At 42.5% G+C, this 16240-nt stretch overlaps 2 protein-coding genes across 2 annotated transcripts; one reads left to right on the top strand and one right to left on the bottom strand.

Annotated features, from left to right (window-relative positions):
• Positions 1-131: 131 nt before the first annotated feature.
• LOC115056732 (amyloid-beta A4 precursor protein-binding family A member 2) lies at positions 132-5645 on the bottom strand. Its single transcript, XM_075353382.1, is given in 12 exon segments — positions 132-203; positions 1103-1243; positions 1359-1478; positions 1972-2184; positions 2371-2550; positions 2731-2919; positions 3005-3091; positions 3596-3741; positions 3836-3875; positions 4084-4188; positions 4427-4658; positions 4660-5645. Coding segments are annotated over 12 exon segments (2511 nt in total).
• Positions 5646-8750: 3105 nt separating this feature from the next.
• fan1 (FANCD2 and FANCI associated nuclease 1) lies at positions 8751-15639 on the top strand. Its single transcript, XM_029523164.1, has 13 exons — positions 8751-10085; positions 10172-10312; positions 10443-10644; positions 10727-10960; positions 11036-11167; positions 11264-11372; positions 11462-11581; positions 11704-11868; positions 11948-12110; positions 12189-12292; positions 12373-12567; positions 14392-14520; positions 14670-15639. Exons 1-13 carry the CDS (start codon positions 8894-8896, stop codon positions 14805-14807), a joined length of 3024 nt encoding a protein of 1007 aa, XP_029379024.1. The 5' UTR covers positions 8751-8893; the 3' UTR covers positions 14808-15639.
• The last annotated feature ends 601 nt before the right edge of the window (positions 15640-16240 follow it).

Here is a 16240-nt window from a genome sequence, read left to right as displayed (position 1 = left end):
AGAGGCCAAAAAAATAAAATGATATAAAAATAAATTCTCCTCGTCCCACTGAGCCTCCTGTCCATCATCCGTCCGTCGTCTTCGCACAGCCAGACATGCAGCACGACAGTGGGCTGATCCATGCAGGGTGTCTATATGTAGATAGGCGTCTCCTGTCCTGTCAGCAGTCTGAACATCACGGCAGGCATCGTCTTCATGTTGATCTGGCAGCGAGATGAGAGGAGTGGGGACGATTACACTCTCAATTTAAGAGCCCGTTTATAGAAGCACAGTCATAATTCACATTGCTTGAATCCAGGCTGAATTTACTCTCTTCCGAAGAAACGCCAGATCCATTACTGACAAATAATGAGTTATTACGGGTTAAATGGCGGTACAGTATGTACTGGGAGAAATAACAGATTCACTATATAACTGTATAACAACTGGGGGAAAAGGGGGAATAGTGGAGCAGATCGAGAGTGGCTGATAGAGCTACATTTGGAAACATAACTGATAGTCAACAGGCAGACATCTCATTGTGCTTCAATCAACAAATTCTAAGTACAGTTTGCTTAGTGAGCATTGGAAAAGAAAGAAGCAGACTTCCCTAAGCCATTTCCTTCTGTTTCTGAGCTAACCAGCCGCTGGCTCTACCTTTATGTCCACTTTAGTAACATGAGAGTGATATGATGCTCAACTTATAGAAAACAAATAAGTGTAATTTCCAAGACGTCACACCTTTGCTTCTCAGTAAGGATATCCACTTCAAGAATCAAAGCTAACTGTTTGACAAATGAAATTATAAACTGGGCTTTTGCTTGACCAAGTTCTGCTCAAACACGCAAACAAACGTCTGTGCCTTCACAAACAATCAAACTCCATCTATTGCTTTTTCCACAAACAATTTGCATTGAACTGTTCCATTTTCACAAAGGTTTTTAGCTGATTTTATTTATCGATTGAATCCTTGCATGGTCCTGTATGTGTGTAATAACGTGGGATCTGGATCTCAAACTGGTTTCATTTGTAGGCATATCTTTAAGAGGCCTGTTTGGCTCAGTGATTTGTGCGGTGCAGTCATCTTTGAAAATTGCCATCCTGTGGCATGAAGGGTTCTTACCTCACCCACTGAGACAGACAGGGTTTGGACAATCTTCTCATGTGCCATGGCAACAACACTCTGACCGTTTATTTCAATGATTCTGTGTCCAACACGGACACCGCCACGCTCTGCAATGCCACCGCGCATTAGACTGCAGATCTGAGGGTGTGAAAAAAAGACACTTGCACTGCACATATTGTATGGCACAACCATCGCTCTTCAAAAGCTAACAGATCATTCATTTCATGCTACTCCATAACGAAGGCCTACTCACAATGCCGTTCTGAACACTGAAGCCGAGCTGGAACTTTAGATCAGGCCTTTTAATGAGGACAGTGGTGACCGGAGGGCAGCTTACAATACTCAGCTTTACCTTCATCTGATTCTTTAGACCCTGGAACAGATCAAAACTACAATTACCACCTTGTGGTTGTGTGCAGGTAATATGGTCACAATCTTCCCCTCCTGACTGGTGTTGTGATGTCACCTTTAAGTTGGCCTTGGTATTTAAAAGGTCATCATTGCAGCATTATATCTGATTACATATTGATATTAAATAGTATCATAAGTGGTATATAAATTGTGGGTTATGTCAATTTTTTTTTTTTTTTTTACCTTTGAAGTTTAGAGGAGTTTAGAAACCTTCCATGTTTTATCTGCATGATTGTGTTGATGCATTAACTCTAGGATGGTAAGTTTTCATGCTTAAATCAAACATTTTTTAATGTGTCTGTTTTGTCTGTCCAGCTAATCAAAGGAGGCTTATCGGAAGCTGAAGTGGGTCCAAAAGACTAAATTCATATGAGCATTCACACTGCGCCATTTCCACACGTCACCAGGACTAGTTTAACACTAAATATCTGATGCTCCGGAGCGCCACGATTTACCTTAATGATGCCCTGGCAGGTGGCCAGCGGCAGCCCCACCAGACTGGTGTCATTAATGGACATAATCTGGTCTCCGACACTGAGCCTCCCAGAGCGAGCAGCAGGGCCACTGTTCAGCATGCTGGCCAGAATGACGGTGGGCAGGATGGAGCCCCAACCAGACTCCACGATCACCACGCCGAGGCTCTCCCCTTTCTGCTTCTCCACATATAGCTGAAAAGGAAGAAAAAAAAATTATAATAATAATTTTGCCCAATCTTTTTCAAGCAGGGTTTCAGTTTCATATATCAATATTGATGTCATCTGTGAGATTGTGGTAAAGACATCATCCGCATTTCACCTGAAGCCAAAAAAACAAAACAAAAACAACAACAACAAAAAAAAAAAAACATGGTGCACCTCTTTACAGTTGTCTGAGTTTGAGAAATGGATGAGGTCATCATGGTACATTTCCTGGGAGTTGATGATGTCACTGTATTGTTTCTGGCTCAAGTCAGTCGGGTTGATGCCATTGGCTCGTAAAAACTCTCTGTAGGCCACGCTGAAGGCCTGACCAATGGACTGTGCGATGAGTTGTGCCTGTGGGAAGGGGAATGTTTGGGCAAAACTACTCAGAAGAAAGGCAATACCAGCTGGCAAGAGCAGGGAGGTGAGAAGGATCACAGCGGTTAAAGTGAGCCAAAAGTAAATATCGAAAACAAAAGCTGAGTATAAACCTTTAATTAAAGGTCTATGCATATTTAGGCAGGAAACACTCACATCTTCTGATTCAAAGACATAACAGATCATCCTGTACTGAGTTTTCCCTTCACCGGCAGAATCAGGAGACTCAGGTGAAAAATCCTCTGACGAAGCCTGAGACATGCGCCTCCGAGCCATCAGAACCACAATGCTGCCAATGTCAGCGATATAGGAGATGGTACGCAAGGCACTGTCCATCATGGTCTCCTGTGTGGAGTAAAAAGAATCCCGATCATTGCTCATTACGCCTGAAAACAGATTCAACACAGGCAAAGATCTGAGTGTTACTAACCTGCGTGTCAGCATTCAGCACTTTGACAGCTTTAGTGGAGATAAACAGGTCCACTTCTGTCATCATTTGAGAGTCTTCATCTTGGCTCTTTCAAATAAAAGACATAATGTCAGACATTTCATATTTTCGGAATGAAATCTCTCATTGCTCCCTGTCAAGCACTGACATGGGGGAGACAAACAAGAGCGAAAGGCATACAACTGCTCCATCGTGTGGTTAAAAAAAGAACTAGCTCCATATTTCATTTCAGGAACAGACCATCCGGCAACATGGATAGATGTGTGCATTTTAAACCCTGTTTATAATGAAACCCACAGTAAAACAAACCCCCACCGGTGCTGCACACGTCTGTATCTGTGTTCCCATGGTAGCTAAAGGCTGAAAGGAAAACTAAATCTAAAGAGGGCCCTGATCCAATTCTAACAACACTGAAATGTAATCGACTCCCCCTGACCCCAAAACGGATTCCCAAATTCAATTAAATCATAAAGCTTTGACATTTTCCCTACGAGCTTTAGATATGCTCAGAAGGGAGCACATTTAAATAACTTTAAATAAATCAGTGGATGTTAACAACAGGAGGCAGTTTACCTTGATGCGACTGACAGCTTCATGGGCCTGGGACATGCGAACAGACTTGGATGGATTCTTATCAGACAACACTTGAGTGTAGCCAAGGTAGTTAGCAGCAAAAATGATCCCATCAATAAGATCTTCTGGCTCACAAGGGCCTGGGACTGCGCAGCAAAACAGAAGGCACCTGTTACGAGATTCTTTTAACTGGTTTAGCACAGAAATGTGTAAGATGTAAGAAAGCTGTGGTGTATTTACCATCCTCAAAGCTGGGGAAAGAAGAAGCCTCCTGTGATTTCTTTAAAATAAGTACAAACATCCTCATGTTAGTAAGAAATATTTGGAGAGCGTGTGTAGTAGTTAAAAACAACTTAAGTGGGAATTACGAAAATATGTGCGGACTGTGCGTGACTATGTTACTCGGTTCTATATTCAAAGCCACTGATTTACAGCTTTGGCAAACAGATATCTTGTCTGAAATCCGCTCTCGTGTAAAACAGCTTCACCTTGGGCGTGTTGGTCTCCTGTGCAGGGACGAGCTCTGGGCACTGAACCCTCCTCGCCTGCTCTGGCACATCTTCAGACATCATGGCCCCGCTTGGCTTCTCACCCTGTTGTGCAAAATCATCTGCTTGAACTTCAGCAAGGCATGTCTTAAATATTGTCCTGTCTGGATGATAATGCCACAGGAGTAAAGGGGCAAAGGGTATTTGTGGCAAAGCATTTAATTAAACTCTTACTCAATTCTCTTTGGGACCCAGCGATGGTAGACTGGGCACAAACATTTAAAAAAGACGAGCCACAGGGGATGAGACTCTGTCAAAGATCTGCCCCATTTGCGGTGCTCACCTGCTGGGGTTTTTCTGCCTGTCTCTGCCTCTCCTCGAGAGGCTCCCGCTGTTGGTCGGGTGTGTGCTGAGGAGCCAGCGACGGTATGGTAACCTTGGGTTCGTTCTCCTGGCTGCCGGCAGAGGAAAGGCTGGATCTGGGAGCAGGAGTCTCTCTGCTAGGCTGGGCCTTGGGGGTCTCAGCAGGCTTAGGGGTAGCAGGTGACTGAGCATGCGAGTGGGGAGGTGGTGGAAGGGGCGTGTTGCTTACTGGAACCAGGTCTAGCTTTGGTCCTAACAGCTGCTTTTTTGCAGTCCTTCGACAAAGGCTTTAGACGCTGTTCAGTGCTGTTGGCCATGCATCCTTTGATCCCAGCCATAGCATGCTCAACATCATCTTCCGGTCCCCTCCTCCCTCGTCCCTTACCCTGCCTCTCCTTCTCCTTTGAACCCATGTGAGATGACTCACACTTCTTACTGGCTCCTTGGATATTTTGGTTTCTTGTAACTCGAGTGTCATCTTTCTCTCTTTCATCTCTTCCCTTTCTAATTCTTTCATTATCATCGCCCTGATAAAGACTGGTTGGTCTTTGAACACTGTTCTCTGTCTCCTCTAAATCTTCTATGAATTTGGCCCCATCCAGCACCTCCTCTATCTCATCTCCATCACTGAAGAAGAACCTGTTCTCCTGGCCTTTCTCCATCTCCCGCTCTGCTTCATCCCCACCCACAGGGGCACAATGTGACCTAAATTGATGGCCAGTTTTGTGAGGCTTGCTGCTAGATTGTCCCTCACATACTTCTGTGCTATGACGAGCTCTAGGAGTGAACAGCTCGACTGCAGTGCTGTCATTAATGTTATTATCACCGACTGGATGTTTTGAGTAGCCACCATCCTCAGGACTGTACTGTTTGTAGTACCTCATGTCCACCACACCCTCTCTGTTCAAATGCAGAACTTCATCGTAATCCTGCTCCACATCAGAGCCCACGTTGTCGTATTCGGAGCAGGTGTCCTCCATATCCTCAGGACTCAGGTCCCAACTCTTGTAAAAGTGTTTGACAGAAGGAGGAGGAGTCAGCTGGTCATTGTTATTATCCTTCACAGGGCGGGGTGGCTGCTCAAAGGCCTCCCTCACCAAACGTTGCTGCTCCTCTTGATCCCTCTTGTGTTTTGGGCTGGGACACGGTGGAGGAGCTGATATTTTAGAAACGGTCCCTGGCCTCTTACTATGAGCCATAACCGGCCCTGTAAGCCCATTACCATCAATCCTGTCAATATGAATACATAATTAGTGTTATTTTTCTGATACTTGCATTATATCTGTAAATAATATCAACTTGACATTTTCATCTTTATTCACACTCTCCACAGACTTGTGTTCTCGTTTTCCTCATACTAACAGAGAAAGCGTTATAAACCTTTCTTTTAGAAACACACTGAAATGAATTTCTTTGGTGGAGCAGAAATAGTGTAAAAATGAGCAGGGCGTGTCTCTGTCATTTCTGTGAATGCATAAATTATTTAGCCATGACATTTTTATTTCAGCTACAAAAAAGCCCCTTTACTTGTTCCACAACAACACACAAGGGAGCCTCTCAATGCGCCTTACACAGTGCCAGATTTTAATAACTTGTGGTCAAAGATTCTTTTCCACACTTTCCACACAAAACTGAAATCGCTTCCCCTATTAAATGTGAATAAATGGCTATGCCTCAAGGACAACAGTGACTTTCTGTCCTAGGTGTATAATTTTACATGCATTGATTATTTCTACGCCATCAAAACCCGCTTGTGCTATTTCAGCCCTTTTGTCTATAGTGACTGCTGATGGTGTCCATTATCTGCCATCTTACTTTGTTGTGTCTGTGTCTGATTTTGTCTTGATGTTCTGCAGAACAGGAAACCTGCTTTAAGTGATTTTTTTCCACTGTACATCATCGGTACTTTTTCCACATAAAATTGCTTTGAAAGAAGTGGCCCTGAAAAAATGGATATAATGTGGTTTGTGTGGGTTTGACATCTATGAGTCATGACTTATGTCTGTGGATTACTTTGTGAAATAATAATTTGTTTGATATCCAAAAAACACCTGAAAGGATGTTTTCCTTGGACTGAAGCGTTTTGGAAAATGTTGGAAAATGAACAGATAATATAGAGTTCAATGAGACGGCATGCAGAACTGATGGAAAACAAATGTCTTTAGACCCTTGGGTCTCTTTTGTGGTTTTTTTTAGTTGTTTGAGAAACCAACAAGAAAAAAGAAACTCTACTGATCACATCCCTGTTGTACTCATTCAAACAAAGCCATGCAGTATTAAGAAGTTTAAAGTATTGGTCAACTGACTAAAAAGAATTGGATTTACTATGAACATTAGATTCCTTTTTTTATCCAAAAATGTCCCCGGCTCCAGCTTCTAAAATCGGAATATTCACCCATGTTCTTAATCCTCAGTGATTATCATTGAAATATGCTTAAATTTGATTGCTGGTCAACCAAAAAAAAAAAAAGGCTATTTAAAGTCATATACCTTGAGGAAATATGATGGATATGTGCTGTTACTTTGTTGAGCAAACCATTAATCTAGTAAATAAAACAACGATTGCCTGATTAATTGACAAGGAAAATAATGAAGTTGTTCACGTATGCCTACTTACATACAATAAATGACGGAAAAAACACTGTTAGAAATTAAACAACAGCCTATTTATTTTACATAAATGTCAAAAATAAATGCTTAGCCTTATCAATTTCGAGGGTACAGCAGATCTATTTTCACATATGTTATGATTTTAAAGAATCGGACGCCCAAACACTCCCTCTTATATGATAATGGCTTTCTTGAGAGTGGAAACGAAAGCTTTTTCACTTGATAAATACAGACTGCATGGGAGCGATCAAGCTGAACACAGTGATCTGCTACACGCCCAGTCTGAGCATCTCATCATCAACACAGCATCGAGGCTTGCGGCTCAATTCGACTGTGTTGTTTCTGATTGTGATTCCCTGATGATTGCGCGCATGAATCACTGTGGTCCCTGAACATATAGTCATCTGATGATGTGTCTGAGATGTTGTTGGATGCGAAAACAAAGCAGGCGGACCCGATCGTGACCTCTCCATGGTGCTGAACTGCTTATTAAAAACAATAAGGGTCATCCAGCTCGCTGTTTGAGCGCCTTGCCCTGCCCTTTACGGCTATTACGCCGAACTTTTTTGCCGCAGCTGCAGGGGTGGCTGCTGTGGCTGCTCCCGTCTCCCTCAAGTGGACGCCGCACTCCCATCTGCCTAAATAGCGATATGATAATTGGATGCATGCCCCCCCACCCCACTACCACCGCCCCCCCCCCTCCCCACTACCCACCCCCCCCCCCCTCCTGCGCATATAGCACATATTAATGGAGCTGACTTTCCTCCACAAAAACTCAGCTGGTTTGACCATCTGGAGGCATCATATTATCCTCCTGCTGCTGCATTTCATATCGACCTTGATTTGAAGCATCGAGACTGCAGCATGCTGACATCCAGCTTACGGGCTGTTGTTGTACCTCAGGAGCACGTCAAGCATTGTCCTCAGCCCTGTTATCGGAAGCCGGATAGGCCATATGTGCATTACCCTTACATTTTTTCCACCTATGCAGAGATAAATCCAGTGTGGCACTTACCGACATCAGCTCTGTCGGTGGTCCCCAGTTGTGAAATGCCCGAGTGTTGATCGGATCAGATAGCTCTCCGGAATGGTGATTTTTGAATAAAAGCCGCACAGCTACCCAGGAACCTGTGTAGAAAGATACAACCCCCCATCATGTGCTTTTTGGTCTGCTCCCCAACAAAAAACACCGTGAGAGGCATAAAAAGTGCACAGTCAAACATGAATCATGAACAGCTCAGAAACACAATTTTAGTTGAAGTATTTTTACATACTTGATTGTAAAACTTCAGTGTCTTTCAATTCATAAAAAAATTGTTCTAATTATATTTTCGCAACATAGCTCCAGTTAACTTTGATAAAAAAAAAGTATTATTGTAAATATTTTTACGTCCAGAACAAGTATATTAGTTTGTTTCAGTGTTTTTCCATTCAGATTGTTGATAAAGACATCGATGATCTTGGGATGGATTATTACCGTCTGAGATGTTCTGTGCTCAGCTGGTTGAGCCTGAGCAGCGGGTTTGTGTGGATATTATCGTGCAGCTCTTCGATGAACTCCGCCGGTACATGTTGGATGATTGGTCCCTATAGTTGTTGTGTTTTTGTTTGTTTTGTTTTTTGTTTTTTGTTTTTTTTTTTTTGGGGGGGGGGTATTTTTCCTCTTGTAAAGGTTATGGGAGACGAAGCTTTTAGACGATAGAAAAGTGTTGATCGTTGAGACGAGTTAGCTCAAACATTTAGCCCCGTCCACACTGATGGTTCATCTCGGAATGTGCAACAAAGAAAAAACGTCTGAAAAACGGGTTCAGCGAGCAATATCACTCCCACCAGCGCCATGGCCGAAAGGGCCGGTAAAAACAGACTGAAGCGAAGTCTGTCTTTATCCCAGAATAAGAAGAAAGGCCATGTCCCCGCCGGGACCTCTGCCGGTGCTGCCACCCCCATCAGCTCCTTCTTCAGCAGCCCGCCTCCCTCCAGACTGGCCTGCCCCCTCTGTGGACACTTGGTGCCGAGATTCAAGATCAATGAGCACATTGATTTGCAGTGTCAGAAGTTTGAAAGGGGAGACAGCGGTGCAGCCTCAGCAAGCTTTAGTGTCTTGCCAAGCGTCCCGCTGTCACCCAGAGACAACCCTACCAAGTCCCCAGGGCGGGAATCAAAGAAGGGAGATGGTGTCAAAGAGACTAAGACCAGCCCTTATTTCAAAAAGAGTAACTTTCAGCAGGCACCGCGGGAGATCACCAGTAAAACTGTGGTCAGGACAATTCATCTGGGAAGCCTCTCCTCCAAGCTGTCCAGAAAGTTTGTTCAGTCACCAGAGATGACAGATGATCAACATGCACCAACTCTTCCCGAGAAGGAGAAAGATCCTCCTGAGACACTCAGTAACTCACAGAAAGAAAATGTCATCATTCAGAATTCAGACGAAAGAAAAGACTATGAGACAGTCATCGACCTGACAGCAGCCAGTGATGAGACCCCGACAACAACAGCAGGGGACCTATTGAGTTCAGGAAAAGGACATGATCTTCACCAGAAAAGACCTAAACCAGACACTTTGCAAAAGCTGGTTACCGCAAAGTCCCGCTCTTCTTCCTCCAAACTAGCAAAGAGGAAAAAGGAAACAACTTCCCCTGGAAAGGCATCTGGTTTCAGAAAGAAAGCAAAGTTTGAAGGGAGCAGGGAGCCACAGGAGGAGTTAGTGTCCACTGAAAATAAAACACAGACAGCTGATGCAGATCAGCATAAAGCTGGAATGCCTCTCACCGCTTCTTCTGACCCCCTTCTGAGTTCAAAGGAAATTTCGGAAAAAAGTGCTGCAGTCATCATTACTGACTCGCTGCCAAAGTTTAGTGCTCAGCAAACCACCACCGAGCAGGCTGCGGAGGGCCTTCACCCGCCAAAGATTCCCTACTACCTCCGCAACTTCTGCACTGTGTTACAGGCCGTGCTGGAGAATGAGGATGATCGGGCATTGTTCAACCAGGATGATATGGCACTCATACGTGCGTTTGAGAAGCTATCAGGTAGGCTGGGACATGACTTGCTCACTGCCATTGAAATAATAATGAAATCAGGCTAAATTGTTGTCTTGTGTCTTCTCTGTCAAAAGTCATGGGGCAGAAGTTGTATGTGAGGCTCTTTCAGAGGAAGCTGAAGTGGCTCCAAGTAAATAAACTAAATTATGAAGAGATATGCAGTGATCTGGAACCAGTTGCCCAGGAACTGGTTCAAAGTGGCTTTCTACAGATGGGTAAATCATGTCTAATACTGCATCCCTGGCTGAGTTAGTTGAAACCTAAATTACTGCTATATTAATATCCTGTTAAAGGCAGATTTTTCTCTTGCTAATACCCACCTCTGTGGATTTTTGGACATTAAAGAGAGTGATCTTGAGGATTTAGAAGAGGCTCTGGATCTCCTGCCTGCTCCTGAACTCCGAGTCCTGGCTAAGACCTTCCATCTGGGCACTTCTGGCTCTCAGAAGCAGCAGTTGGTGGATGGGCTTCTTCGTCTGAGCAGGCAAAAATCTCTCTTCTCAATGGCTGCTGCTCAAAACAACATAAGGGCCGTCATCCTCAAAAGGTTAAATGATAAGTTACATAAGTCTTATTTACAACACTCGTGTTACAGTGATGATCTCACTCCATCCTCTGTAACATTTAAGGGCCAAGCAGCTAGCAGGTTCTTCTGTGCGTTTGTGTCGTGGTCCTCGGACTGTCTTCTCTCGTATCCTTCTGCTATTTTCTCTGACGGACACCATGGATGAGGAGGAGATGGCTGCTGGTGGGCAGAGCCAGCTTTTTACCATCCTGCTGGTAAACTCGGGACGTCTGACCTTCCCGGACTACACTGTACAGCGCAGAGCCAAGGTGTTTCGGGACAGAGACGATCTGATCCAGTGAGTAGAAGTTGAGTTGATTCTATTTTGTCTATAGGCAGGAATATATACTCATGACTCCATCCTTCCCTCCAGATTTGAAGTATCCATGCGATCCCTGCAAGAGGTAATCTCAGCTATGCAGGCAGGTCAGTGGGAAGAGGCCCTAGAGCTCTATACTGCAGCCAAAAATGCCTGGCAGGAGCTGACGAAAAACCATGACCTCAGGTGATTTGTACATCCATCTTTTGTTTTCCTGTCTAAAGCACTGACTCTGGGTTTCTTGTGATTGTTTGATATTAATGTTATAATTGTGTTGGGCAGTCATCAGGAAGGGCTGCCTATTTTCCTGCGCGTTTTCACAACAGGCTGGGCTTACACTCGTATTTTGTCCAGAGGGGTAGAGATCTTGCAGAGGCTTCGTCAGTATGAGGTTTGAAGGCCTCATTCCGTCAGCTTCTCGCACATATTTAACTATTTGTGAAGTGCATCATAATCAAATATGTTTATTTCATTTCCCAGGAAGCTGTGGAGCAGCTGCGGTCCTTACTGTCACAGTCTGTGTACTGTCCTGACAGCCGAGGGCGATGGTGGGACAGACTGGCACTAAACCTCCACCAGCACCTCAAAAAACCTGAGCAAGTGAGCACCAGTCCCCACCTCAGAGATATTCGCATCGTTTATCTCTTTGTGTGACACTGTGCTCCGTAATAGAAGTTGTGTTGTCATTTGTTTGACTCTTGGTCTTTTCCCATTGCCTTCAGGCTATTTGTGCTATTAGAGATGGACTGTCAGACGCTCTGGTACGAACAGGACATAAACTCTCCCTGCACCAGAGAGCTGTTAGAATGAAAGAGGCTGCCAGCTTGAAGAAGTATCGCCTACAACTGAAAGACTTGGTCTCTATTGATGTCCAGGATGTCAACCATGTGAGTCTGGTAGTCTGTCAGGATCGGGTTTTCTTGAAAAATGGTTGGGTAAATGAAAATGAAAGTTTTTTTTCTATAGGTCACAATCCGAGGGCAGATGTTTCCTCATGAAGGAGGGACTGGGAAATCTAAGTTTCTCTTGCTGGCTAATGGAAAGAGGGAAGAGAGTACTGAGGCCACTGTTATATGTTCTGTGGAGGAACTGTCTTTAGCACATTACCGCCAACAAGGTTTTGACCAAGGTAATCAACTTTTCACCACAGAACTTCAAGATTCCAATATCCTCTGATCACAAATCCTGTCATGTTTTAACATAACAGGTATCCATGGTGAGGGTTCAACATTTTCTACAATGTTTGCTCTTTTCCTTTGGGATATCATTTTTATGGGCGATATTCCAGATGTTTTCCGAAACCCATACCAGGTAAAGCGAGCCCCATGGAAGCGTTGTTGAATAACTGTGCATCAATACACATTTTATTCACAGTTGTTATCCCCTCACAGACATGTCCACTGGATCTGTACACAGACTCTTTCTATGAGAACAGAAAGGAGGCCATTGATTCTCGTGTTCAGTTGCTCAGTGAGGCATCTGTGGAGACACTTCATAACATGTTGGAGCACATCTGGACCTCACAGGAGGGTAAAGTCTGTTCACTGGTGAACTGGGAGCGCTTCTCATCCCTTCAACAGGCACAGGTATTTACTACACCTCTATTATATATGCAGTGACAGAACTTGATTGTTAAGTTCCCCCGTAAACTATACGTAAATGAGGTAATTGCAAAATTAAATAATTCACAAGGAATATTAGGATGAAAGCCAGACCATAAAATCTAGGGAACGCTCAAATTGTGTTAAACGTAACGATTAAGGCAAAGCTATGAAAGGTATAAACCCATTTATAAACTGAGCAACCAGGCAAGACGAGTGATTTGGGTTCGGAGGTGATCAAGAATCTGGTGGTTACTCAAAAGGGGCTGCAGAAGTCCTCTGCAGAGATGAAGGAAAATGTGCCCAAAAAAAAAAAACCAACCATCTTAGCCACATGAATCACATGTACTGGGACAGTGTTAGAGTGGTTCAGGACCGTTCAGATGATTTCATTCCAATCTGATGAAGCTTTAGAGGATATGCCAGGAAGAATTAAATAAACTACTCAAATTGGAGACAAGAAATCGCAAAACTGGAATGACTGCCAAAGCGGCTTCTACAAAGCGCAGAATTAAAGGTCCCAATGCTGCAGAAATTCTGCTTCAATCTATAGGTGTGGAACCTCGTGATCTACTCCAGTCTGCTTTGCAAGACAGAATGACGAATGGAGACATTAAAGTGTCTTTTTCACATTTAGTTTTATGCTTCCATGCTTAGATGGAATTTTTGTAACTGTTGCATAAAAGCAATATCATATATTGCTTTAGTAACAAGACTAAAAGTCTCTCTTTATAAAAACAAAATAGTGTAGTTAAACATGGGCTCCTCATTTTTCAAACCTTGCACACTGTGAAGCTCATGTCAAGCATGGTCTTCCCGGGCATTTGGTAAAGGCCCTATAAAATTCACGATTACGGAATCACAGAATTAGATGTTAAAAACAGAATTCATTATAAACACGGAATAACAGAACTGGCTGACATTTTACATAATTTTATTTATTTATTTATTTTTATTTGTTTTTCCAGAATAAAAAGGAACGTAGCTAGACTAGACTAGACCAGAGACCAGACCCCTGCAGAGAGTAGAAACTAGACCATAACCAACCAGACTAGACAAGACACCGGACAGAGACCAGACTAGATGAGATGAGACTGGACCAGTGAAGCGGCTGTCTGACTGCTAAGGGCTAAGTCAAATGAGAGTCACTCAGCTCAATACAAAGAGGTTCACTATCACGTACTTCAATGGAGATGTCAGTAATCGGTGGTATGTTTCATTGTTTTATGATGTTTTTGCTTAAATGCGTGGAAGCATTAAAGTTTTCAGTTATAACTGAAAACATTGTTAGTATTTCATTACTTAAAACACTGTCTCAGGGTTAAATTTGCGTAAAAAGCTAAAAATGGAATTAAAGTTTGGGTTAGGGGAAAAAAAAAACAGAATATGAGAAAAATAAAAAATAAAAAAAAATCTGGGAAAAAATAAAACAGATTTTATAGGTAAAAACCAAACTGAGTCCAAATTTTTGCCTTCAACGAGGATGGGGCCGTGGTGACCTCAGGACCTCCTGCATACAAAATAGAGACAGCCTACAGATTTGTTTATTTTTATTTATTTATTTATTTATTTTTTTAGTTGATTTTGGGACATTTTGAAACATTTCTGAATTGTAGTAAATGAGAATTGTGATTCTTATATGAATTGATTTTTTTTTTTTTTTTTTGGCCCACCCTTACAAATTATGCTTATTATTCCTTGACAGGCTTGAATAAATAACTAGGATCAGAAGTTTATCCACAGCTGTTATTTAAGGTACTAACACAGTCGTAACATAACTTAACCACTTTTATACGTTGATGTTTGCAGTCTCTTGTGTCTTGCCTTGGTGGAGCCTTCTTAGGAGGAGTCATAGCAAGAATGTCAAAAGACTACAGGCATTGTCGTGGCGGTCTGCCGGATTTAGTGGTATGGAACACCTCAAACAACACCTACAAGGTGAGATCACACCTCACCAGAGCTGTTTGAATTCAGTATTTTTCTTTGTGTATGGATTCAGACCCTTAGTTGTACCTGATTATTTCATATCTGATTACATGGATTTTACTGCTTATTGACCTGTGACATGGATTGTCTTGTAATTGTAGTTGGTAGAGGTGAAGGGACCCAATGACCGCCTGTCCCAGAAGCAGCAGATCTGGCTGGATGAGCTTCAGAGACTGGGGGCGGATGTGGAGGTTTGTCACGTGGTGGCTACTGGAGCCAGGGGAGCATGTCTGGAATAAACAGAAACAGAAGAGTTCATCAATATTAAGATTTTGCTGCTAATTAATTAGTGTTGACAGTCAAAATGGAAGCATCAGTCGAAAGACAAAAAAAGGATTTTGGTGCTTTTCTGATTCCACATCTAGATGTTTATCTTTAAAATCTGAATTTCCTTCAATGTATAACAAATGTAGTTGTATTTGTGTATAAGGAAGGAGTGGGTTTTGTATACTATGATGTCATCATCAATGATGCCACTGTATCATGAGATGATCATCACTGAAACCTGTCGGGATTGGATTTTGTTTAGCAGTCAGTGCTGATGCGTGAAAGGAAATAAATCTAACAACCACACAAAAGTGACGGCACACAAGGTTTGTCTGTGTGTGTGTGTGCGTGTTCGCACATATATAAATACATATATATCAGGATCCTGGGTTGCCTACGTACACATTTAGTTGGAACCCCATGATTTGAATGACAGTTCTATTAATTTGTTATGCAAGTAATTATTGTGATAAAATAGCTATAAATATTAATTATATCATTGCTCTACCAGAGAAGACATCACTTGGGTACTAATAAAGGAATAATTCAGTTCATGAGTGTGTCATTATTGATTAAAAACTTGTTTTCCTCTGCTAAATGATTAAATGCTTGGTCTATAAATTGCCTGAAAATGGTCGAAAAATTGCCTTTTCATGTCTGTTACTACAGACCATCAGACCAGTGCAAATGGCAAATCTTCACAAGTGAGATGAACCTTGGTGATGTTTTTGTAGCTTCGGCCAGAAAACCTTACTTGATTGATGTAAAAATCTATGTAAATATGTCTGTATGTAAAAAAAAAAATCTCCCACTGAACCAAATTAAATTGCATTTGTGGAAGAAGAGCTTGGGTCTTTCCTCGTGTAACGGTAACAGCACTGCAATTTCCAGCTATTCACGCGCCATTAAATTCTACGTGATTGAAAGCAAATTAGTTTTATCAGAAAAAAATTATGACAGATTGAATTGTTTATGAGAGATAATTATTTTATTCAAGAAGATGAAAATAAATAAAGGTCCAGTTGAGTTTTGTCACATCAAGATCGATGAAAGATTTTTGTTACTTGTTGGTTAACAACTTAAATTGTTGGTCAATTATATATTGTGATTCAATGACATATTTTGTGTGTCAGGTCAACGCAGCCATATCTTTCAAAGAAATGTTAAGTCAAAGTACAATGTCACCTACTTGAGTAAGAGTACTTGAGCAGAAATATGAAAGAGCATGCGTAGAAGTAAAAGCAGCTCCATATGTGCAGTGCTCGGTGCTATTTAAAACGAGCTTCCTCGTCCAGGCCTTATATATACATTAGATGACACTCATGCTGACGGTGGAGAAGATGCATACATCGGCGGAGGCCCACGCTCAGGCGGTGCAGACCCGGATCATGGAGCCTTTAGGGGG

This window comes from Echeneis naucrates, chromosome 16 (assembly GCF_900963305.1).
Source record: "Echeneis naucrates chromosome 16, fEcheNa1.1, whole genome shotgun sequence".
Taxonomy (NCBI): Eukaryota; Metazoa; Chordata; class Actinopteri; order Carangiformes; family Echeneidae; genus Echeneis; species Echeneis naucrates.
Note: the sequence above shows the minus strand (reverse complement) of the source record. Positions and strands in the feature narration are given on the sequence as shown.